The sequence below is a fragment of the Ovis aries genome, chromosome 8 (genome assembly GCF_016772045.2).
Source record: "Ovis aries strain OAR_USU_Benz2616 breed Rambouillet chromosome 8, ARS-UI_Ramb_v3.0, whole genome shotgun sequence".
Lineage (NCBI taxonomy): Eukaryota > Metazoa > Chordata > Mammalia > Artiodactyla > Bovidae > Ovis > Ovis aries.
In genome coordinates this window covers 82162028-82188567 of record NC_056061.1, presented here as the reverse complement: position 1 = coordinate 82188567, position 26540 = coordinate 82162028, and the positions used below count along the sequence as shown (strand labels likewise).

Below are 26540 nucleotides of genomic sequence, written 5' to 3'. Positions count from 1 at the left end.
ACACTGGCTAAACTGAAGTGCCAAGAAAGAGCCTGTCCCATCAGCAGCAGCAGAATATTTTTTTCCAAAGGATTAAGTCTTCCCTACTTTTCAAGTAGAAGGAAAGACTAACACACAAACTGTAATTACTGAGTTCCCCACAGTTGTAAGATCCTCTAAATTTAAAGAGTTATGATACCATTTTCTTAGTAAAACAGAAAATGGTACATTTACTCAAGTAAACTACACTTTTGTTATTCATTAGATAATTGTCTAAAATTCATTTTCTTTGCAAATGATACTGAAAAGCACTTCTGATAATCGCTTAAATCCTGATATGGCACTAGGATACTGACTGACTAAAGGCAGCTGATCACGTTAAAGCAGTATCAAAAAAATACTGAACTTACTACTACCATCAATCCTCCTCAAAGTCTGATGGGTCCATGAGATCCACAGTCTAACCTAAGCAATCCCAGGTAACCAGCCACAAATCTTAACTTATTAATAAGACTTATTAGAGTACCACGGCTGGCTTATTAATAAGAGTGCCACGCAGCCTGTGTTCCATGGGGCCGATCTGTCAGGGTTACTGAGGTGCTCTGTGTTCTATATAAAACACAGGATGTGTGTGCATGCTAAGTCCCTTCAGTCGTGTCTGACTCTGTGACTCCCATGGAGACACCACCAGCTGCCTGTGTCCATGGGATTCTCTAGGCAAGAAGACTGGAGTGGGTTGCCAGGCCCTCCTCCAGGGGATCTTCCTGACCCAGGGATCAAACCGTCTCTCAGGTCCCCTGTATTGATAGGTGGGTTCTTTACCACTAGCACCACGTGGGAAGCCCAAAATACAGGGCAAGCTGAATGAACTCCTGCCCTGAGAGGCTACTCCCTAATATACAGGGGCCGTTCTGATCCCACCAGCTGAAGCTGTTCTTGTATATAAGCAATTGAATTATTACATAAGCTAATGAAACAAGAAAAAAAAGTATTTCTAAGAAAATGAAGTTGAAGGAGAAGCCTTGATTAAAAAAAAAAAAAAAAAACTTGTTAGAAAGCTTTCTGTCAAACCAAGCACATCAGAAACAACAGTTAAATGGGAGGTAACAATTTTAAAAAATCTAAAATTTTTGAATTCACAATACATGAAATTGCTTTGGAACTCTTTAAGTTCTTTAAAAGAAGATGGACTACTTATTCAAGATGGATCACTTGGAACTATAATCAGAGGCACATACTCCCAAGAAAAGACCCTGGCTTTCTATCAAAGGACTGGTAAATAAATGGATATTTAAATATTTTGTTACAGTAAGATGGTTAGTATTTCCTTTTAAATCTTCATTTTCATCCACTTTTCAATCAACTACAGGTACCATCCGGAGGCTGAAGGCCAGGCCTGTCTTTCTCCCCCCTGAAAATGCATGTATAACCCCACTGTTCTCAGCTCTAGTCCTGGGCAGCCTCCTGGGGCCTGCACCAACCACTGGACACACAGGCTGTAGGAGGGCCTGTCTGCTGAGGATTTTGTGACGTGTGGAGCTGACAAGAGGAAAGCAACATACCTATCCTAAAACCTTTGCATTAGGGGTAGTCACACTGCCTACGGCAAAATCCATTTTAAATTAACACTGGCAGATTCACACAAATGCCAATCAGTTATAGCTTTAAATATCATCACCTAAGCGTCTAGCTAAACTAGATGGCATTGTCCTCACCTTAATGCTTACCAGCCAGCAGACAATTTATGAACGTGTTCACACCACACACCATCAGACTGGATATCTCAAGATGTTAAAGATTTATTATGAATTTTTAAATAGGATACTAGGAATTGTTATATGTTTTTAAAATCTTATTTTGGAGGTATACACTGAAATATTTATCATGAGACAACATGTCTGGAACTGCTTCAAAATAATCAGGGACGCAATCATTCTCCAATTAAAAAAATAAATAATCAAGGAAAGGGAGAATGGGAGAGGAAGGTTAAAGGAAACAAAATTGGCCAGGAGCTGGTAGTTGCTGCATCTGCCCATGCACACATAGGGGGTTTACTGTACTCTCCTTCTTTTGCCTATGTTTGGAATTTTCATAAATAAAAATATAAAAATAAAGAATTATACCAAACTAGATAATATCTTAAAAACTCTCAGATGTGGAGTCTTTTTTTTTAACTTAAATTTTATTGTCATACATTGACATGACTCAGCCAGATGTGGAGTTTTTAAGCCCAAATAATATGAAATTTCATTAATATATTGCACACCAGAAAGAAAAAAAATCACAAGAAACAAAAACACATAATGGAACCAGAGAAAGAATTAAGATTTATTGAATCTCAAACTCCTACGCCGGGCTGATGCTGCTTCGTCCAAGCCCGTGAGAACATTCTGACCCAATTCTCACTGTACCAGTTGCTTTCTTACACTACTGTGCTCAAAACTGCTGAGGCTTCGGGAAGTTTACATAAGAAACTGCTTTAGCAAGCAGTGATTCCAATTAGAAAAGGAATGAAGTCGGCTGTCATTGGTTACAAACATTTCTACATCTGCTTGTAATCTGCCAGTCTGGAGCTATCTTACTTACTCTCTGGGTGAACACCGGTCAAGTCGACAGGAGGGTGACAGCCAAACCCACTGTTTTATAGCCCAAAGGGGGAAGTGGTCTGAGAAGGGGATGCACTTACTTTCAGCATATCCAGGAGAAAAGACAGAACGGAAAATTCAGTATGTTAGAGATGCTTTAAATTTTTTTTTTAATTTTTTAAATTTTAATATCTTTAATTCTTATTTGAAAATTATTTTCAAGCGACTGGATTGGGGTAGTCCACATACATATATAAAAGGATAATCCACGGATCCTCCTGTGCACTGATTGGCTTAAGTGGAGCACAGGATTTTCCTAGTGCGACTTTAATTAGATAAAATCAAACAGTTTAGAGAGGGGATCAAGTAAGACCTAAGTCCAATATAAAAGTGAACAAGGCATTAACTCCCTGCAGTATGCTTTGGGCTTAATAACGGCATGCGGCATGCATGCTCAGTCACGTCTGACTCTTGGTGACCCCATGGACTTAGCCCGCCAGCCTCCTCTGTCCATGGGATTTCCCAGGCAAGAATACTCGAGCGGGTTGCCATTTCCTCCTCCAGGGGATCTTCCCAACTCAGGGATCAAACCTGCGTCTCCTGCATTGGCAGGCAGACTCTTTACCTGAGCTGCATGGGAAGCCCTAATAAAGGCAAGCTCAACTGAAAGAGAGAGAAGGAAAGAAAAGAGAGAGAAATAGAGGGAAGGAGGGAGAGAGAGGAAAAGAGAAAAGTCAGCTAGCTGTTCCTGGAGTGCCAAAAGCCCTTCTGTGGTTTCACCTCGCAGAATGAATGCCAAAGCCCTCCTCATCACTCACACTCACTCAGCGGACCTGTGGGTCCGGCCACGTCCACGGCCCAGCTGGCCACGTGACCTCCCGGACCTCTGGGTACACTCTCCCCAAGGGTAATGCCTTTTCCTTTAGAGATGGAAATTTCGAGCCTTCCCTGGGATCTGGACTTGAGGGTCACCTTCCCAGAGGCTTCCTTGGCCACCCCACCCCGCACTGTGTGCATAAACACACACCTGTTCTCAGCCCTCACCAAGTTCTCTTCTCCCAGTTGAATTTTTCTGATTTCTTTTTTACTGCCATCTCCTCCATTAGCATGCAAGGCCCAGGAGAGCAGGGATTTTTTTTGTCTGAGTGCAGACACTCAGATAATTTAAATTGACTTAAAATTATTCTCTCTAATGTTGTATTCCTAATGCTCCAACCGTTTCTGGCCCATGGCTGGTGCTCAACGATTTACTGAAGGTAATAAAATAACCCAATGGTCTACCACATCCAATGTGGTAGTACATCCAATGAGATGTACTATCTGTGAACTTTGTAAACAGATCTGCTAAACACATGCAGTGGTTTTATAACAGACTTCCCAGCAAGGCCAATCTCATTCACACTTGTTCTCTAAGCCTCTAACATTCTGCCTTGTTTTTATCTTATTTTCATGTATGCAAGGTAACTGACTAGAAATAACAAGGCACACCAAGGCAATGGCAAAAAGAATCACCAGCCCCTCTGTCCATGGAATTCTCTAGGCAAGAATACTGGAGTGGGTTGCCATTTCCCTTCTCCAGGAGATCTTCCCGACCCAGGGAATGAACACAGGTCTGCCTTGCAGGCAGACTCTACTGACTCAGCCCCCAGGGAAGCCCAAGAATACCGGAAGATCCCTGCCTTCAAATTACACCCAACCCTGGGTACGAGGAGAAGAATTTGAGCTACAGATCACACAGCTGAATCTCCCAGGAGGATGAGGACAGAAATGGCTGTAAACGGTTACAGAAAAATTAAGTTCTGTTTTTCCCCCCTACCTGGATTGTGCATGGAACGCACACCTGAGTTCCTATTATTACTTGTATGTTACAGATGAGGAAAATGGAACATTAAGGAACTTTCCAAAGTAATACAGGTGGATGTGACTGGGATTTGAACCCAGCCTCCCAATCTCTCTGCTGTTCCACCCATACTACAGTGAAATACATAAATTTCATGATCACACAGAACTCATTTTTCATTCACTGCATCTCTATAGGAGACATGACACAATGTCTCTTCTAAAGATAAGATTCAAGGGAACTCAAATGGCAGTAAGCTCTTAGCAATCACCTTTTTATGTAATAGGTAACTTCAATCATAGAGAAACGCAAACAACCGCAAGATCAATTCATTACATATATACATACATACATACGGGCTTCCCTGGTGGTTTAGATGGTAAAGAATCCGCCTGCAATGCAGGAGATCTAGGTTCAACCCCTGGGCTGGGAAGATCCCCTGGAGAAGGGAATGGCAACCCACTCCAGTATTCCTGCCTGAAGAATGCTATGGACAGATGAGCCTGGAGGGCTACAGTTCATGGGGTCACAAAGAGCTGGACATGACTGAGCGACTAACACCTTCTTCACTTTCCTGAAAACTCACCAGCTGAGAATCTCTAATCTAGAATAAACTCTAGGTGCTGCAAAGCAGGCACAGGAACACTCCAAGTATTTTAACTGATCTGCTGGCGTGGAAATCAAAGGGAGCAGATCCATTTCAACCGTTGGGAGATGCTGTGTCCAAGGCCATTAGGGATTTAGAAGGGGCCGAGTCACAGAAACAGATTATCTGCAGGACACATGTTGTTCACTGGACCACAAAAGTGGCTTATTGTCTAGTTCCAGATAAAAACTGAGGTCACAACTAGGCATGTTGGAAATGCAGGCCTTCTTTGACAAGTATTCTCTGTCCTGCAAAAGCAGTCGCTCTAATAAGGCACTGTTTAAAGGACCTCAAACTAAACGTGTCCTCACTTATTTAAAGCTTCCCTGGTGGTTAGATGGTAAAGCGTCTGTCTACAACGTGGGAGACCCGGGTTCGATCCCTGGGTCGGGAAGATCCCCTGGAGAAGGAAATGGCAATCCACTCCGTACTATTGCCTGGAAAATCCCATGGACAGAGGAGCCTGGTAGGCTACAGTCCATGGGGTCACACAGAGTCAGACACGACTGAGGGAATTCACTTTCACTTATTTAACACTATGCCCTCATCTCAAGCAGAGAAATGATCTGTATTACGACTGATGTATGTTGGAGTAATTCACTAGTTTTTATTTTCTCATAAACTTTTTCACACTGTAGCCTCTTTACTGATATAAACTCAAGTTTTACGTTTCCAATGACAGTAAATGCAGCAAAACAGAGGGAAGGTCTCACTTCCAACCCGATTCTTATGCCATCACTGGGCACTGCACGCGCTTCTACCACAACAACGAGAACTCTGAATCCAAGAGATTCACGTGTCTGCTTTCCCCACTAGATTATAAATTCTTTGAGTAGAAAAATGGATGCACTGTTCACTTACAGAATTTACAAGTTCTGGAGAAAAAGTGTTGAATGAATAACATGCTTTTGATGTCTGGTAGCATACTTAATATATCCCAGAGATACCCCCTGATATTTATGTACAATAATATTCTAATGTTAACCACAGAACACGAAAATAAAATGTATTCCTTCCATAACTAACATAACTAATAGTGTATGCTGTTTATGGACCAGCAAGAAGACTGAATGGTATAAATGCCATTTCACATCATCTGGAAATACAAGGATTTCACAGCATTTTTCTGCACCATTCATATACATACATGGATTCCTGTTGATAGTGCATAGGCAAGTTGCAGATCTGAAGCAAACTTGCATTCATGCGTATGAGTCCTAGACCAACTTAATTATCAAACATAGGTTTTTCTAGTTAGGGACGATATTCTTTGTTTTCTCTGGCTTTAAAAACATCTGCCATTTTACTTATTTGAGGCATCAACGTGGGCAAACAGGAAAGTCTAATGTGGTGAAATTTAAATTCATCAAAATTAAGTATAGGTGCACACAAGATTCAAAAAACTGGATTTACATAAATATAATTTCGATTACAAAATAATTAAAACACAGGATCCTTTTACACAGTAATCTTCCCTAGTGAATTAAAAATCACTATGACTATACAACCACTTCGGGAACATATGATACAAAGCAAATAAATCTGGACTGATTTCTGTGAACTATAATGATATTCAAAACTGTATGGCATGTTTTCTGGCTAACTAAAAAGCAACAAGAAAAGTAACAATCAGTCACAGTCACTTCACCGCCATAATAATCAGAGACTCTAACAGATGAAGCTATTTTGCACATAATACAAATAACCAATCAGTACAACGCTGAAAAAAGTTATTGAAAACCACAAATTGATAAGAAGCAGAACAGTTTTTGAGAATACCAATCTAAAAATTTTCAGCCTCACTTGAACTCATCAGATTAGAATACTTTAAACAAGAAACAAATACTTACTGCACACAGCATACTAGAGCCCACCTACTTTACAGTCCACAGTTCTAGAGATGAACCCAGGACAGAACCCACCCGGGTTCTTACTTGCTTTTTCCATCTTCTGCAACATTGCTTCTCTAAGTGTGGTCCCCAGACCAGCAGCAGCAGCATCACCTTGGAACTGGTGGAAATGCATGTTCTGGTCCCACCTCCTGAATCAGGAAAACTCAGAAATCAAACAGCAATTTTCGATTTAAGGGGCTCTCCAGGTGGGGGACATTTGTTGAACCATGTGGCTCAGATGGTAAAGAAACCACCTGCGATGCAGGAGACCCAGGTTCGATCCCTGGGGTGGGAAGATCCCCTGGAGAAGGAAAGGACAACCCACTCCAGTATTCTGGCCTGGGAAATCCCACGGACAGAGGAGCCTGGCGGGCTACAGTCCACGGGGTCATGAAGAGTCGGACATGACTGAGTGACTAATACGTTTACTTTCACATTACAGGTGGGGGGCTGCGATGCAGTTCAGGTACCACAGCTCTACCATTAATGCCTAAACATTAGCACCACTCATAAAATATGTATGCACTTTAGTGGGAGTCCGTTTCTTTCTTAGATGGAAGTTTATTACCATTGCCATCATCTTCTTTGCAGGAGAGATTCCTACCGAGTCAGAGAAGGGAGTTTTGGGGAAAATAATTAATACTCAAATGTTAGAGAACAATCTTCTATCACTTTTGTAATATAAACTATAAGAAGAGTATAGGGGAATGGGTTTTTAAATACTATAGATACCATAGTAAAGATTAGAACCATCTTTAATATCAGAATTTTCAAAACAATCCCCATATTTTTTTTGCTATCATGGCTTAAATGATTAAAATGGATCAATCTTATGTAACTACAGATTTCATAGTCTAAAGTCTATTGGTTTCCTAGGTTTTCTGGTTTCAAGAAACTGAATACACTTTACTGAATAGTTGGAAGAGGAAATGGCAACCCACTCTAGTATTCTTGCCTGGAAAATCCCATGGACAGAGGAGCCTGGTGGGCTACAGTCCATGGGGTCACAAAGATCAGACATGACTGAGTGGCTGCACACAAATGGCAATCATGAGACAAAGGATGCCTGACATATCAACAAAAGGACTAAAATTTTAAATTCAACTCTTCACTCTCAAATCTTGCAAAGGTGGGGAGTGAAGAAACTGCTGCTGACTCACAAAGGAGTCCTTTGAGCTCCTGAGGGAAAGAGTTCAGAGAGGCAGGTAAACCAAGAAGAGCAATTTTCCAAAAACTTCAGGTTCAATACTGGTTAGTCAGTAAGTTTTTAGCCATTTTTAAAAGCTTAAGAAACCTACTTTTTCTCCTTTGGAATAAGAAAATATGGTGCTTAAGGAAGAAAAATAAATTTTAAGTTTCTATTTGTAATACTGAATATATTAGCATTTTCCTACTGAAGTGCCCCTTACTATGTATAAGCATTAACTGAAAAACAATTTTTTTTATCTTAGCATAATTGAAAACAAATTAACAGAAGGTGGATAAATTTGGAAGTCAGCTTCAGAGGTTCTGGTTAATGACAGTAAGTTCTTAAGTTTAAAAAAATTAACTTGTTTTCTTCGTTATTTCAAAAACGATAAATATTCATTACTCAAAATTGTGAGAATACAAACAAGATGAAAAAGAAGTTCTTAAGGGAGAGTTGCATGGATGTGTGCTCAGTTGTGGTGGACTCTTTGCAATCCCATGGACTGCAGCCCGCCAGGTTCCTCTGTCCATGGAATTTTCCAGGCAAGAATACTGGAGCTGGCTGCCATTTCTGACTCCAGGGGATCCTCCCAAGGATTGAACTCATGTCTCTTATGTCTCCTGCATTGGTAGGTGGGTTCTTCACCATTAACACCACCTGGGAAGGAAGCCTTGCTGGCTTGAGAGGCTGCAGCAGGAGCCCCATGTGCAAACAATATCGCTTCCAAGCGAGGCCAGGCCTTCTAGACTGAGGCCCCAGGTGGAGCACAGGACTCGGCATGGAGCTCACTCTCCGCCCCGAGGAAGCAGTCAGTGAATGACGACCGTTTCCAGGATTAAGTGCATTTTTTGCTTCATTAACTGATGTCTAAAATTCTGTGTCCCCTTGACTTAAATGTCCCACCTGACACAAACAGGTGACTTTTGAATCCTGCCTCTGCAGGTAACACTACTTACTATATGACTTAGTTTTCAGATACTAAAAATAGCTTGGAAAAACTGAGTCATACTGAATAACATCCTCAAGCACTGTATTTACGACACCTAAAAATGAACAAGATGGGCTAAATCTATCATGTGTTTTTGATAATCAGAAGGGGAGGAAAAAAAAAAAGAAAATACCAATTGAGAAGTGAAATGCCCAGTCTGTTATTTTGATGTTTTAAGGTTTGGTTTCAAGTAAAATGCTTAACAACTCTGCTTTTCCACCATTCTCCCTCCAAATAACAGATTAACACTTTGTGTGCAGATATTCCATCCCTTCACTTTACAGCCTGTTATAAAGATGTTCTGACTTGGATTTTGTTCGGGCATGCAGGGCAGGCTGATTCCCTGAACTGCCACCAGAGTGAAGCTCTGAAGTGCTGAATAAAATATTAATAGCAAAAGACACACCCCCCCATACACACAAATAAATACCATTTAAAACACAATGCTGAGTCAGCACAAAAGGAAAGGCTCTAGAAAGGTGAGAGGAAGTGAGAGCAGAAACTCTGGGAGGAAAACACGTTGAGACAGGGTTCCGCCCCAGGAGGCTCCTCCAAGCCCTGGAGAGCCAGAGTTTGGGTCTGCACCAGTGGTAAAGAATCCACCTGCCAGTGCAGGAAACACAAGAGACAAGGGTTCAATTCCTGGGTCGGGAAGATCCTGTGGAGGAGGGCATGGCAACCCACTCCAAGATTCCTGCCTGCAGAATCCCATGGACGGAGGAGCCTGGCGGGCTGCAATCCATGGAGTCGCAGAGAGTCGGACACGACTTAGCCACTGAACAACAACAAAGAAAGAATAGTAAACTGAAGGTGGGAGTCACAGAAATTATCTAGATGAGCGCTAAGAAAACACGACAGGCTGAAAGTTAGGAAGTTAGACATCTGTTGGACCTTTTCATGCTAATTAGGGTTCCAGAAAGAGAGAACAGAAGAGGCAACATTCCTGAAATATAGTCACTGTGCATTTTTAGCTGCACTCCCCACTGTGCTAGCTAGTAGCCACATGTGACTATTTAAATGAAAATTTTAAATACAGTTCCTAGGTCACACTAACCACACTTTAAGTTCTCCTTAGCTTTGCATGGCAGGAGGCTACCACATGGGACTGCACCAATGTAGAACATTTCCATCATCACAGAAAGTTCTACAGAGCTGCACCGTTGCAGAACTACTGAAACACACATCCTCAGATTCAAGCTACCCAATAAATCCCAAGCTATAGAAATAAAATCCACACGTGAACCCGCTTAGGTGGTACCACAAAATACTGAAGATACAGAAGTCTTAAAAATGGGCAGAGGGAAGAGTCGGACCATCTATTCAGGAACAATATTAAATGCTGACTTCTGAGCAGTATCTTTGAAATCTAGTAAGAAACTGGAAATAACAGAACTCTGTACCTAGAAAACTATTTTTCAAGAACAAGGCAAAACACATTTTCACACATAAGAGATTTTACCGACAACAAACTCTCCCTAATGGAAACTTCAAAGAATTCACTTTAGGAAAAAGGAAAAATATCCCAGAAACAACTGAAATGTAAAAAGGAATAGTAAGCAAAGATATGGTAAAAGTTGATTAAATCTAAGTAAGCATCAACTGTATTAAAAAAAAAAAAAACCAACTAACGTCTAATTTGTGGCACATAAGACAACCAAACCACTAGGCAGCAACCAGGTGTGTTGGGAGAGATGACTGCAGCCAGGCAGCTTCAGGTCTCTGTAATTCTGGAGGGTCATGAAATTGAGCACTACTTTAAGGCAGAAATAGTAACATAAATGTTTATGACATACACATATGAAAAAAAGTGACATACAAGCATACCTCCTTTTATTTGTTTTGCATTATTGCAGTTTTCAGATATTTTGTTTTTTACCAATTGAAGGTCTGTGGCATTAGTCTGGAACCAACCCACAATGGGTATGACCTAAATCAAATCCCGTATGATTATACAGTGGAAGTGAGAAACAGATTCAAGGGATTAGTTTTGATAGACAGAGTGCCTAAAGAACTATGGACGGAGGTTCGTAACATTGTATAGGAGGCAGGGATCACGACCATCCCCAAGAAAAAGAAATGCAAAAAGGCAAACTGGCTGTCTAAGGAGGCCTTACACATAGCTGTGAAAAGAGAAGCGAAAAGAAAAGGAGAAAAAGAAAGATATACCCATTTGAAGGCAGAGTTCCAAAGAATAGCAAGGAGAGATAAGAAAGCCTTCCTCAGTGATCAGTGCAAAGAAATAGAGGAAAACAATAGAATGGGAAAGACTAGAGATCTCTTTAAGAAAATTAGACATACCAAGGGAACTTCTCATACAAAGATGGGCACAATAAAAGACAGAAATGGTATGGACCTAACAGAAGCAGAAGATGTTAAGAAGAGGTGGCAAGAAGACACAGAAGAACTATACAAAAAAGATCTTCACGACCCAGATAATCACGATGGTGTGATCACCAACCTAGAGCCAGACATCCTGGAATGTGACCTCAAGTGCGCCTTAGGAAGCATCACTACGAACAAAGCTAGTGAAGGTGATGGAATTCCAGTTGAGTTATTTCAAATCCTAAAAGACGATGCTGTGAAAGTGCTGCACTCAATATGCCAGAAAATTGGGAAAACGCAGCAGTGGCCAAGGGACAGGAAAAGGTCAGTTTTCATTCCAATTCCAAAGAAAGGCAATGCCAAAGAATGCTCAAACTACCGCACAATTGCACTCATCTCACACGCTAGCAAAGTAATGCTCAAAATTCTCCAAGCCAGGCTTCAACAGTACATGAACCATTAACTTCTAGATGTTCAACCTGGATTTAGAAAAGGCAGAGGAGCCAGAGATCAAATTGTCAACATCCGCTGGATCATCGAAAAAGTAAGAGAGTTCCAGAAAGACATCTACTTCTGCTTTATTGACTACGCCAAAGCCTTTGACTGTGTGGATCACAACAAACTGTGGAAAATTCTTCAAGAGATGGGAATACCAGACCACCTGACTTGCCTCTTGAGAAATCTGTATGCAGGTCAAGAAGCAGCAGTTAGAACTGGACATGGAACAACAGACTGGTTTCAAATCGGGAAAGGAGTACGTCAAGGCTGTATATTGTCACCCTACTTATTTAACTTATATGCAGAATACATCATGAGAAACGCTGGAGTAAGCACAAGCTGGAATCAAGATTGCCGGGAGAAATATCAATAACCTCAGATATGCAGATGACACCACCCTTATAGCACAAAGTGAGGAAGAACTAAAGAGCCTCTTGATGAAAGTCAAAGAGGAGAGTGAAAAAGCTGGCTTAAAGCTCAACATTCAGAAAACAAAGATCATGGCATTCAGTCCCATCACTTCATGGCAAATAGATGGGAGAAACAGCAGAAACAGTTTCAGACTTTATTTTTTTGGGCTCCAAAGTCACTGCAGATGGTGACTGCAGCATTGAAATTAAAAGACGCTTGCTCCTTGGAAGAAAAGTTATGATCAACCTAGACAGCATATTAAAATGCAGAGATATTACTTTGCCAACAAAGGTCCGACTAGTCAAGGCTATGGTTTTTCCAGTAGTCATGTATGGGTGTTGAGAGTTGGACTATAAAGAAAGCTGAGCACTGAAGAATTGATGCTTTTGAACTGTGGTGTTGGAGAAGACTCTTGAGAGTCCCTTGGACTGCAAGAAGATTCAACCAGTCAATCCTAAAGGAAATTAGTCCTGAATATTCTTTGGAAGGACTGATGCTGAAGCTGAAACTCCAATACTCTGGCCACCTGATGGGAAGAACTGACTCATTGGAAAAGACCCTGATGCTGGGAAAGATTGAAGGCAGCAGGAGAAGGTGATGACAGAGGATGAGATGGTTGGATGGCATCACTGAGTCAATGGACATGAGTTTGAGAAAATTCCGGGAGTTGGTGATGGACAGGGAAGCCTGGCATTCTGCAGTCCACGGGGTCACAAAGACTGAGGGGCTGGACTGAACTGAACCCACAACATATCCAAGGTATGGGAGCAAACCTTCTGAAGGTAAGGAACAAACCTTGTAAAAAGTTGAGGGGCTGTGCGTCAATCTGTATATGGTATCCAGAAATCCAAACACAGAATAAACACAAATAAGGCAAACAAAACCCTCTAGCCACAAAGATTGCCAAACAAGATGAAAAGGTAAGATTCAGCTGTGAGCTTTTATATATCAGGAAAATATTTATCAAAAGAAAAGATAATTTCTTATCAAAAAAAAGATAAATTCTTATCAAAAGAAACCCAGTGAAATCATTAACTTCAGACAAAATTACCTTTAAGAAAAAATGCATTATAAAAAGGGTCACTTCATAATAATAAAAGGTCCAATTCACCTGGAAGATAGTATTAATCCTAACCTTAGAGAAGATTTTAAATCCACCATTTTAACATCTCTGTCAAGTACACAAAAGACATTAGATACAACAGATTAAGTAGAATTAGGATACAGATGGGAACAGCATAGTTAATAAGTCTTTATGGACATATATAGAGAATACATGTATATACATTGATTAGGGAATGTATACTTTTTACGCACAGGTATAACATTTACAAAACCCGATTATACCCTAGGTATAAAGTTAGCATCAGCAAATTTTCAGGTGTGTTATTAGTATCAATCAGATTCCCTGATCATAATGAAATTAAGTTTGAAATCATTAACACAAAGATAAATAGAAAAATCTTATACTTTTGGAAAGTAGACATTTCTAACAATTCACAGGTTAAAGATATCTCTTTTTAAAATCTCAAAAGTTGTGAGGTTTCAATTACCTTAAAATGTAAGAATAAATTTCTCATGTAATAACTAGTAAAAACTGATTTATTTAAAAGACATGGCCAATACGTAAGCTGTAGGTAAATATTCTCCATTGTGCATGCATACTTAAAATTTTTTTTTACTAAAATGCACAATTAAAAGCATAAAAGCTTACAGGTGAAGATAAATCATTTTAACAGCCACTTATCTCACTGGAAAATCTTTTTGCTCTTTCAAGTTGGAGAGGGAGGAATGGAGACAAGAAAACTCAACATTGATTTGTGGAATAACAGTTTACTAAGAGCCTGGTCTGTGTCTGATACAGAAGATACACAGATGAGGACACACAGTTCAGCCTCCAGGGGCGGACAGCACCCTAAAGGAGCAGTGGGCAGAGAAACACACGTAAGATGCCCGTCTGGACGAAGGAGGTGACCCTGGTAATGGGTTGGGGAGATCAGAAAGCTTTCTGTAGTAATGCCTCGAGCTGAGATACAAATGTGTAAAAGAAGGCACATAAGTGAAAAGGCCAGAGAATAGCATTCCAGAAAAGAGCAACAGTGTGCGCAAAGGTACAAAGTTCCGGTGGGCAATCAAACTAAAACTGTAATTAAAATTTCAGATGGATGGTCAATATAAAAGCAGGGTACAGCATAAATTCTGCAAAATTTTTATGCTTTCTCATCTGTTTCTTCTTTAATAAGAAACTGGTTGACGTTCCTACTGTCATAGAATTTTTCTGTGACTATATAAATACTGTCTAGATATTCTATTTATGAAGACACTTCAAAATACAGTGAAAGTGAAGCTGCTCAGTCGTGTCCAACAGCTTTGCGACCCCATGGACTGCAGCCTACCAGGCTCCTCAGTCCATGGAATTTTCCAGGCAAGAATACTGGAATGGGTTGCCATTTCCTTCTCCAGGGGATCTTCCCAACCCAGGGATTGAACCCAGGTCTCCTGCACTGCAGGCAGACGCTTCACCATCTGAGCCACCAGGGAAGCATATAGTACTATCATGCAAAACTGAACGGTTACCATTTTCCATACTGTTCAAAAAAGAAACTATCAAAAACAACTAAATCTTTAAGACCCTTTAGAAAGCTATTTCTACTCTCTTCTTCAATAAAATTCTACAGTAAACAGGTTTTTGCTCGGGAGAGACTACAAAGTATGCTTTCTAAACTCTTCTCACTAATATATATCATGTAACAGTCTTGAGCAATACTGGTATTTTCAATATTACACCCTCACTCCATTCAACCAAACAAGCACTGTAACAAATATACAACTTCAGATACTGGAGACGGAAAGAAAAATTCAAAAAACAAAACCAAAAACAGGGATTCTTAAAATTTGGTTCTAATGATTACTCCTAAAAGTGTAGCTCAGCAGTAAAGAACCCGTGCCAGTACAGGAGAGGCAAGTTTGATCCCTGGGTCAGGAAGGTCCCCTGGAGAAGGAAATGGCAACTCACTCCAGTACTCTAGCCTGGAGAATCCCATGGACAGAGAGGAGTCTGGCAGGCTACAGTCTGCTGCTGCCGCTAACTCGCTTCAGTCGTGTCTGACTCTGTGCAACCCCATAGACAGCAGCCCACCAGGGTCCCCCCTCCCTGGGATTCTCCAGGCAAGAGTACTGGAGTGGGTTGCCATTTCCTTCTCCAATGCATGAAAGAGAAAAGTGAAAGTGAAGTCACTCAGTCGTGTCCGACTTCGAGACCCCATGGACTGCAGCCTACCAGGCTCCTCCATCCATGGGATTTTCCAGGCAAGAGTACTGGAGTGGGTTGCCATTGCCTTCTCTGGGGCTACAGTCTACAGGGTTGCAAAGAGTTGGACACAACTTAGCAACTACACATGTAACAACATAAAAGGTGTCTACATAAGCACAAAAGGATTCAGATTAGTTCCAAAGGTTAATTGTGACATGGAAATTACAGCTAAATTACACAGCTACGGACTAATTTCCATTAACTATTTCAGGTCTCTCTTGCTATATCCTGGCAGAAGAAAAAGAGAGAAAAAGAATTTCTTTCCCTTAAGTAATTTACTCCTAAGTCCACCATATGACTATGTAAAAATATAACCTGGAGTTCCTAGAAGTCCAGGCTACACACTCACATTAGCCTTTTGTTGTATTTATTAAATGCGACAAGACGGGGACTCAAGGTGAATTCAGCATTCTCAGTAATGATTAGAAACAAGAACAGATCATTTCTTTCAAGTGTGCAGTTACTGATTAATTTTCTTTGGCAGCAAAGAACTAGCCAATTCAAGTTTTTCTCCTAAAAGATAATTTCTTTTATTGTGAATATACCAGTGTAGTTTTCTAAAAAGCATGATAGTTCAAAGATAACTGTTATCTTCACGAAAACATGTAAGAGCATTACATCAGAATATTATATCTGAAGACAACTGAAGGCATTTTCTGACACTACCTAAAATATCCACAAATTCTGTTTATTTCTCATCACTTAATGCTTGTGGCAGGAGCCTGAATGCCATTTGATCCAATTTTTTAAAAGTCAGACAGTATTACTTACTAAAAAATATATTCTTATTCGCTCTTACTAAAAAGTTAACCTAACCAATTAAAATTAAAGAAAGGAAAGGAAAACCCTCAAACTACTCAGATGCTGGTAATGGTATGGATGGAAGGGAGTATGAAACAAAACAAGGACAAATTTACTCTCTGGGAACAATTAAAAAAATGAAACTTCGGTTTGATGTAAGAATCACCAGGAAGTGGGAAAACTGAGGAAGACTCCTATGTAAGTGCTTCTCCTTTGTTTTTGAAACCAGAAGTGGCTTGTCACAATGTAAACATGGAAAGGAGTACCATGTGGAATAGTGATTAGAAAGGTGAAAGAATGACTGTTACCTGCCTTCTGTGGAGAAGACAATAAAGTAGGAAGTGTTTATCCATGCTTTAAGGCTTGTGCTTAGTGTGGATAAACACAATTCAAGTTTAGTACAAAAACTATTCTTTCTAATTTTATGGAAAAACACCCACTCCAGTATTCTTGCCTGGAAAATTCCATGGTCAGAGGAGTCTGATGGGCTACAGTCCTGGGGTTGCAAAGAGCAGGACGCAACTGAGCATACAAGTTCAGGTTTAAGTATCAGATAAAATTTTCGTTATATATACCAGCACTAGTTGCTAAGCTGAGTCCCACTGAATGGACAGTCTAACATGGGCCAGTAGATCAGGGTGCAAAGTATCAAACGCTGACCATCAAAGGAATAGCTATCTACCATAAACAGCTTTCAAGGTTGTAAGATGAGTGCAAAATACGACGTGTAATTGGTAATTTAAATGTTTGGCAACAAACCTCAAAGTCAAATTTCCTTAGAAATATTTGATCTAAAGTTTTGTTTCTAAAAAGATCAACATGAAATGATACATGTTAAAAAGGTAGCAAAGTTCTATCACATCTAAGAAAACCAAGACAGAGTCTCAAGTGAATTTAAAGTCTCTCAGTCGTGTCCAGCTCTTTGCAACTCCATGGACTGCAGCCTACCAGGTTCCACCGTCCATGGGATTTTCCAGGCCAGAATATTGGAGTGGGTAATCTTTCCCTTCTCCAGGGATCTTCCCGACCCAGGGATCGAACCCAGTTCCTCCGCACTGCAGGCGGATTCTTTACCAGCTGAGCCCACCAGGGAAGATAGAGCTTAGCCAATAATAACAAGAAAGTAATTATTTCAGTACCACTTCCCTGGTGGCTCAGACGGTAAAGTGTCTGCCTACAATGCCTTAGACCCAGGTTCAATCCCTGGGTTGGGAAGATCTCCTGGAGAAGGAAATGGCAACCCACTCCAGTATTCTTGCCTGGAAAATCCCATGGACGGTGGAACCTGGTAGGCTATAGTCCATGGGGTCGCAAAGAGTCGGACACGACTGAGCAACTTCACTTCACAATTATTTCAGTAACAGCAGGCAACAGGTTCCCCGGATAAGAATCTCCATCAAAAAAAAAAAAAAAAAAAAAAGGCAAAAAACACACTGCACCTAGACAGAAACAGAACACAAAATTTCACAGGCTGAAATATCAATATGATCTTCGAAAGGGGTTTTAAACTTACCAGTTTTCTAAGTTTTCTCTCTCTACCAAAACCAAAAACCCAACAGCAACAAATCTAAGGCTTTCACCAACCCAAGAAGTGAGGTTTAAAAAATAAACACGGTAGAGGGTTCTGATGTTAATAAAAGGGGCATTACTAAAACTACTTCCAAAATCAAAAAGAAAGTCAACTCAAACCCCACCCCTGGCTCCTGGAGGGGAGCGTGGCTTTCCCTAGTCAGTGGCCGTCGAGAACTAAACGCCCCAGCCCCAAGGAGCTGGGGGAGGAAGGTAGCGAAGGGTGAACGCTAATTTCGCCGACAATACTGTAAAATAAGCAAACCACCGCTCCTGGCCAATTAACTAAGCGCGACTCAAAGTTCCACCACGTAATTTGGGCCTGGACCTTTTTTTTTTTTTTTTTTAAAGCAAACAACGTAATTGAAAGCAGAGTCATTTCCCTCTTGGTATTTTATTCATGCTGGAAATAACATTCAAATCGAAAAGGTAGCAAAACAAAAGAGGAAAAAAAAAAAAACACAACACAAGAAAATTGAGGGAAGTGGAAGCGCGCGGGACGTTTCACTGGGGTTTTTTTCCCTCCTCAGGAGCCTTGACTCTCCGGCCTGCATTTTAAATTCCCAGTCCGGCCGGGCGCGGGTCGGACCCCCGAAAGCTGCCCGCGGCGCCGGGGGGTCCCACCCTCTGCGGAGGGAGGAGAGAACGCGGCTCCCGCGGCGGCGGCGGCCGGACGCGCGGAGCGGCGGAGAGTGGACTCCACTCGGGACCGAGTCGGGGGCTCCCGGCGGGCGGGCAGCTCCTCAGGGCGGGCGCCGGGCAGCTGCGGGAACTTTCCCTCCCTCCGTGCCCGGCCGCGGCCCACACGCTCAGGCGCAAACTTTGCAGACGGCGCCGCGAGCGGCCGGGGTCCCGCCCCGCGCCCCCCAGCCGAGACCCCGAGCGCCCCGGCCCCGGCCCCTCGTCCGCCCTGCGTGCCCCGAGCCCGGCCCGAGCTGGGTGGGCCCCGGCGCGACCCCTCGGCCTCCCCGGCGGCGCCGCCGCCCGCGCCCCCGCCCCCGGCCGCGACCCTCCCCCGCGCCGCCGCAGGGCCGAGCGGCCGGCCCGGGGCCCGGGCCGCGCTCCCCTCACCTTGGTGGCCATGGCGGGCGGATCTCCCCCCCGCCCTCGGCCCGGGACGGTCGGCTCCTCTCCCGCGCCGCGGCTATCGGCCCCAGGCGGCCGGACGAAAGCGAGGGCGGCGGCGGCGGCGGCAGCTACGGCTGGGCCCCGGCGCGGCGGCGGCTCCGCCCCGGCCCCGAGTCTCGGCTCTGGGCGACTCCAGCCGCCGCCCCGCTCCTCCAGTTCCTGAAACTCCCCGGCTGCGCGGCCCCCGCCCCCGCCGGCCGAGCCTCCCATCTACCGCGGCGTGCGCGGCGCGGCCGGCGGAAGCGCGCCCGGTGCCCTGGGCCGGCCCGGCCTCCTCTCCCACTTTCCGCCCCCGCCCGGAGCCTCCGCCTCGGGCCGCGCCGCCGGCGCCCTTTGTCGCAGGGCTCGGGGCCGCGTCCCCCGAGCGGCGGCCGGGGTCGGGCCGGATCATGGTCCCCCCACCGACCGCGTCCCGCCTGGCTGCCCCGCCGTGGGGACGGTGGACGGGAGTGAGGGACACGCTTATGAGGGAGCGCCTGCCGGGGAGCCGAGTCCCGAGCGGCCCTTCAGCCGGTCACCGCGACTGAAGTGTTTCGCTGTGGAGATACAACGGGGCCCCCCAGCACGACGGGCTCGAGTCGCGGACGGGGTCTTTGTCCCGCGTCGGCATGGCTGTGGGGCCGGTCGTGCTCGGGGCTGAGTGAAATGAGTGTGGAGAACGCAGCCGGCACGGAGCGCAGCAATGGCTTCCAGGTCCGCTGGCCCTTCGCGGAAGACCCGCCGCCCGCCTGGAGTTGCCCGCGGGCTGTGGTCCCCGGCCCGGAGCTTCAGGGCCCCGACGCTTGGGGCTTTCGTTCTGAGGCGTCCCGTTAACCTCCTTCTGGACTCCTGATAAATTTAAAAAACGCCTCCGGGCCCCGGAGGTTAGGGGGAGACCCAACAGGTTTCCCGAAATGGAAATTTTAGAAGTCTTAAAAATTTCCATTTTTCTTCAGAGTTGGATGTGTGTCCTTTGTTATCAATAATACATGAATGAGTTGAATAGCAAGATTTTCGCTCAAGTACGAAAGATGTGACTGAAAGACATCTCTTGATGGAAATATTATTACAGTACATTCTATTTTATCACGGGGATATGTACCTCGTAAAAGAGGCAACTATCAAAATTCATCTTTAAGCGAGGAAAGCGGTACAATTAATGTCAAATTTTGTCCTCTCGAAAATATTCTATTTGATCTCCAGAAATTTAACTGGTTACCTTCTACAAAGAGGTTTTAAATGGATATGGTACTAAAGCATTTTCGGTGAATTTTTGTGTTTGTTGAGTTCGGGAGCTACGGCTATTATCAATCATGCTGTTTGTTAGTCGCTCAATCGTGTCCGACTCTTTGGGACCCCGTGGACTGTATCCCACCAGGCTCCTCTGTCCTTACTGGAGCAGGGTGCCATTTCCTCCTCCAGGGAATCGTCCCAACCCAGGGATCGAACCAACGTCTCCCGCATTGCTGGCAAATTCTTTACCACCTGAACCACCAGGGAAGCCCAGGTGGCCCAAGTGAGAAAGAACCTGCCTACCAGTGCAGGAGAGGTGAGAGACATGGGTTCCATCCCTGGGTGGGAAGATCCCACGAAGGAGGGAATGACAAACCACCCCAGTATTCTTGCCTGGAGAGTTTCATGGACAGAGGCGCCTGGTGGGCTACAGTCCATGGGGTCTCAAAGACTCAGGCACGACTGTGAAACTAACACAAGCAACTAAGACCCCACATGCCATGCACAGCTTTGCCAAAAAAAAAAAAAGAGGTAATGATAAAAGGAACATTCTGTACAGTACAATCCATTTGTGTAAAAGAACAAAATGAAAATAGGTAGTATATACCTAAGAAATTGCTGAGAAGATTCACTAGAGGCTACTGTCAGAATTTTTGAATATGTGTGTGTGTTGCTTTATCTTTAAAAAAAATTTACATTTTAAATATTCATTTTTATTTATTTGTCTGTGCCGGGGCTACTTGTATTGTGAGATGTGGGATCTTTAGTTGCACCATGTAAAGTCTTAGTTGCAGCATTTGGGATCTAGTTCCCTGACCAGGGATTGAACCTGAGTGCCCTGCATTGGGAGCGTGGAGTCTTAACCACTCAGCCAACCAGGGAAGTCCCAAAGCAAGTTTACATTTTAACAAACAACTAAATAAATCCCTTGGCTAAGCACACAGTAATATGTAGAGAAGTCAGGATTTGAACTTGGATAATACTGTAAGTAATGAATTTTCCTTATTTTCTATTTGAAAACTGGCTGCAGCACCCTGTAGCAGTTTAGCAATGCATATTTTGATAAGAAGATGCAAAGTGAGGATCCCTCCTGTGACTGTGCCTTTCTGTATGCTTATTTGGCAAGTTCTGGATACCCAGTCATCCTGGGCACCAAGAAAGCAAGCAGATCAGAGTCCAGGCTTTCCCTACTTGGACAAGTTCTGTAAGCCTGGCTCATTTTTAGAAAACCAGTTGACACCAAACTCAGAATGACCAATGCAAATTAGCATAAATGTTTAAATAAAGGTGAAGTCACTACTTATGTTATTGAGATGGGCATTAATTTATAGAGCCTGGAAGAGTAGTCACTGACATAATCCTCATGCGAACCTGATGTTCAGCTCCATCTCACACTGCCCTCCCCAGGCTCTGCTTCAACCATCCTGGCCTCCCACATCCTCCTGAATCCTGATCTTTACATTCTGTTCCATGGAGAAGGCCAGGACTGGCTATGGGGCGTGTGACCTCTGTCGTCTCACAGGGCCTCATCCTTGCTTTAATGTTCTGTTCTCGCCATCTTTAAATTTTTAATAGTTTTGAACAAGGGGCTTCACTTTTTCATTTCGTGCTGGGACTCTCAGGTTACCTTGTTGATGTTGTTTCTTTGAAATACCCACCAATCACCCCTCCTCCTCCTCCACACCAACACCCACTAACCTCCCACTCATCCTTCAGAGCTGCCCAGAACCCTTGCAACAGACAGAGTTTGTTGGGGATATCTTCCCTGTCCCCAGTCTAAGTCAAGTTCTGTTGATACAGAATTTCATGTACTGGTTTCCTTGCCTTTGGAAACAACAGCTTGTCATTCATTTGCCTGCCTTTCCCACCAGACTGTTAGTTCAGGAGAGGAAGCCCTGTGCCCCTGTCTTGCACCAGACTCTAGCATCATGCCAAGCTCAGAATAAGTCCCTGCTAATACTTTGTGAAATGAATGAATAAATGAATGGATGACAGGTTTTGGAAATACAAATTAAGCAATATATTCAGTGTTCAATGGCATTTGCCTGAGTTTGCTTGCTTGAAAGAATTCTGTGGACCATGTTTAAAAACCACCATCTCTATCATCATCTAAGTTAATGTGACATATTACACAATACAAATCTTTTGAATGTTTTATTAATCAATAATGTTTTTTGCAAAAATACCCTTCAGAACTGTTATTCCTCTATGACAATGTTTTATGAGGTAATGTTGATTTTGACTGGTATAATTGAAAATGAAAATGCTCAACTTGGCAGTATTTATTGGAGATGCAGTACCCAGTTTATTAATAAAAATGCAATAAATAAATAATTGTGTTTACAATAATATGCTTTAGATGCTCTTTAGCATGACATCTTTTTTTGTTAGCCATGACTAGAGGCATGCAGGATCTTAGTTTCCGGCCAGGATGGAACCTGCGCCCCCTGCAGTGGAAGTCTTAACTGCTGGACCTCCAAGGAAGTCCCTAGTGTGACTTAAAATTGAAGTGCACATCTCCTATGCACTTTCTAGTTATTGGTTGGCTTTTATTTGTCTTGGAGGTAATTACCACATACCTGAAATGATAAAATGGTAATCCTCTCATTTATGGGTTTAAAACTGAGACCAGCATAGTTAAATGACTTATCCATGGCCATGAATTAAGCCAGAGCAGAGGCTAGAGCCTAATTCTCTTATCTCAGTCTCCAAAATGTGTCATTTTCAAATTAAAAATATTTTAGGTAAGAGGTTTTGAGGGCAGTGGTGATGGTCAAGACAATCCCAGCTTTGGGATTTGGGAATTCCATGGCGGTCCAGTGGTTACGACTCCACGCTTCCAGGGCAGGGAGCACTGGGTTGGACCCCTGATGTTCACTTCCCAACCCCACCTCCCACCCCCCCCGCCGAAGAAAAAGACAGTTACCACTAAAAACAGGACAAAGGCTTCTGTGCTGAACTGTGCTAGGAGCCACCCACCCACACGAGGACAGAGGAAGCATGGCGTCCTTTCCTCTCATCTCATGGAGTCCAGCTGCCCAGTGGAACAGGGGTGTCTCCCAAACTAGAAAGTTGACTTCATTCTAAACAGCTCTGGGCAGAATTGGGAAGTAGCTGGTTTCCTCTTCTGCTTTCCTTGATCACCCATTCATGCGCTTTCCTTCCTTCCTTCCCCTTCCTAGACAAGCTTCCTTAGAGGTGGTTCCTCCCATCAGATGCCAGAGCCCTGGCACTGAGGCTAACACATACCCAGTTCAGTTATTTCCTTTATTCCCATTGATGAGAACGCAATTGATTAGTTAAATTTGATTTGCATCCGCAGACACTTTTGGTTATAACTAGCTTCCACTTTCAAAAGAATTAAAGAGCTGTAGCCAGAGCAACAGAGCTGCTTCCTTTGGGCTTTGCACTCTCTTTTTCACGCCTAGGAAGAGGCAGTGATAAGGATTCCTGGGAAGTCTGTGCTCCTGACACAGCTGGTGGCGATGGGAAGAGAATGGCCCTTAATGCTTGCCCTGGGTTTGTTTAGTAACGGTCGTGCATTATGACTGTACTCTCAGGATATTAAACCACTTTTGTTTTAACTGCAGAAATTAATATTGACTTCCTTGTTGCAGTTCAGAAAGTCTCAAACTCATTTTCTCACAGTGAAATGACTGTTTTTAAAATTTGTCTTTCCAAAACTTGGAAGTTTCTTAGATACAACTATGATGACTCAGCAAAACACATAGTCCCCATGCTACTTCCCCGTTCTCTCTTTTTCCTTCTTTCTTCCTAATGAGCCCAGATTTTGCTGTCAGCAGATCTGGATTCTGTTGCTTACATAGTGTGTGACTTTAAGTACCTTACTTCTTTCATCCCCAGTTTCCTGAACTGCAAAAGGGATAAAAATACCCTCTGCATGGGTTTGTTGTGTGGGTTAAACTAGTTAGTGAGCTTGTAGGACTTAGCAGAATAAGCACTCAGGAAATATTAGTATAATTCTTGTTTCAGCCTTGAGTCAAAATGAGGTTGTCCTTGTGAGGAGGCTTCCCTGGAGGCTCAGTTGGTAAAGAATCTGTCTGCAATGCGGGAGACCTGGATTCAATCCCTGGGTCAGGAAGATCCCCTGGAGAAGGGCGTGGCAACCCACTCTGGTATTCTTGCCTGCAGAATCCCAAGGACAGAGGAGCCTGGCGGGCTACAGTCCGCAGGGTCGCAAAGAGTCGGACACGACTGAAGCAACTTCCTTTCATGTTGCAGTAGCTCAGAGCGCAGCTAAGAGGCAGGTCATGTGGCAAGAGAATGTTGCCTGCCCTTCCATTGAACAAGGAATGTTGCCACCATCAAGCCAGCAGCTGCTGCTCCCCACCACTCAGAGGTGCACCCTGAGGGGAATTCAGGATGGGGAACAACAGGAAGCAGTCTATGCTCTGGACACTGACCCGAGATAGTTAAGACACATATCTAAGGAATAATTTCAATGAGCCCAGACTGTTTTTAAAAAATTATTTATTGACTTATGGCCGGGCTGGGTCCTCACTGCTGTGCGAGCTCTTTTCTGGTTGTGGTGTGCAGGCTTCTCACTGCCGTGGCTGCTCTCCTTGCAGAGCGTGGGCTCCAGATGCTCGGGTCCCAGCAGTTGTGGTGCATGGGCTTAGTTGCTCTATGCCATGTGAAATCTTCCTGGGCCAGGGATCAAACCTGTGAACCCTGCGTTGGCAGGCGGATTCTCAATCATTGGACCACCAGGGAAGTCCAAGACCCAATTCATGCATTTTCCCATATATAGAAAAGCACTAAAATCATTAACTTAAGATGTCTGGTATTTGTGATTAGCAGTCATCTCCCCACCCCCTCAGTAATCTTTTGATGTTTAACTACACTTTTTCCAGCAAAACCTCATATATATCCTTGTTAAAAAACTCAAGCCCAGTTGCTTGCCACTCAAAAAATCAATACTTGAGGGGCACATGTTGGGAGAAAGGAAAGTTGTTTTTAATAAAAAAGCCGGCAACCTGGGGAGAAGGCAGACTCATATCTCCTCAAAAAACCAGCTCTGAAGATTCTGCTGAGCCATGAAAGTTTTTAAAGGGGAAAGTGAAGTGAAAGTGAAGGTGTGAGTCGCTCAGCCACGTCAGGCTCTTTGTGACCCAGTGAACTATAGCCTGCCAGGTTCCTCTGTCCATGAAATTCTCCAGGCAAGAATACTCGAGTGGCTTGCCATTTCCTCCTCCAGGGAATCTTCCTGACTCAGGGATTGAACCTGGGTCTCCTGAACTGCATGAATCACCAGAGAAACCCTTTTAAGCCCTTTTAAAGGGGAAGTAATCTTGATCACCAAGGTAGGGGATCAAGTGAAATGATTGTAGTCATCTCTCACTGCATGCTGGCTTGTGGATTTATGATCTTTAGATGCTATCTTGTTCCCACAATCTTTCTGAGAGATTACTGAAGGGGTAGCTAGGGGAGAGAACTGGTCATCTGTTAATTACTTATTCTTCATTTCTATTTCTTTGATCTACTGAAGGAACCAACAGGTTAGGCAAGTATTGTATGATCAAAAGATTTGAAAAGTGTGCTTAGGCTAGAGATGAGCAGAGCCCGGGGGTGCCTGGCTTAAGGTTAGTTATAGTATAGCTGTGGACTTAAAAAAAAAAAAATACTCAAAACCTAAACATTGAGAGTTATGTTTTATTCAGTGGGAAGTTTTAGGACATCAAGCCCCGGTGATAGCATCTTAAGTGACTTTGAGATTACCACCCTGAGAAGGTGAGGGGAAGAGAAAGGTTATACAGAAGTTTTACAACAAAGGCTGGTAGTCTAACATCAAAAGATTATTGTTAATTAAAAATATCAGATATCCCAAGTAAAGGAATTTAGCTCTTTCCTAGGTATGGGGAGATGGAATATTCTGGGCTCACTGAAATTTCATATACATCTCAGGTATCGGGGCCAGTATCCTGTGTTTTTTACATTCTGAGCTCCCGTGAGGCTCACTGTAGGGAGTGGCTACAGTCTCCTGGCTCCTAGATGGCAGGTATTCTCCTTCCTGAGTACCCTGAGGGCTCACCAGCTCACCGGTTCAGTTCAGTCGCTCAGTCATGTCCGACTCTTTGTGACCCCATGGACCACAGCATGCCAGACTTCCCTGTCCATCACCAACTCCCAGAGCTTACTCAAACTCA

The 26540-nt window shown here is 43.4% G+C and overlaps 1 protein-coding gene across 2 annotated transcripts in view; it reads right to left on the bottom strand.

Annotated features, from left to right (window-relative positions):
• SNX9 (sorting nexin 9) overlaps positions 1-19419 on the bottom strand; it is a 97193-nt gene extending 77774 nt beyond the window's left edge. For both annotated transcript variants that reach the window (XR_009601538.1, XM_015097503.4), the window contains exon 1: positions 19105-19419. Coding sequence is in view for 1 of the 2 variants with exons in the window: in XM_015097503.4 (XP_014952989.2) it covers positions 19105-19371 (267 nt within the window). In the remaining variant the exon portion in view is untranslated. The remainder of the gene's footprint in view (positions 1-19104) is intronic.
• Between the last annotated feature and the right edge of the window lie 7121 nt (positions 19420-26540).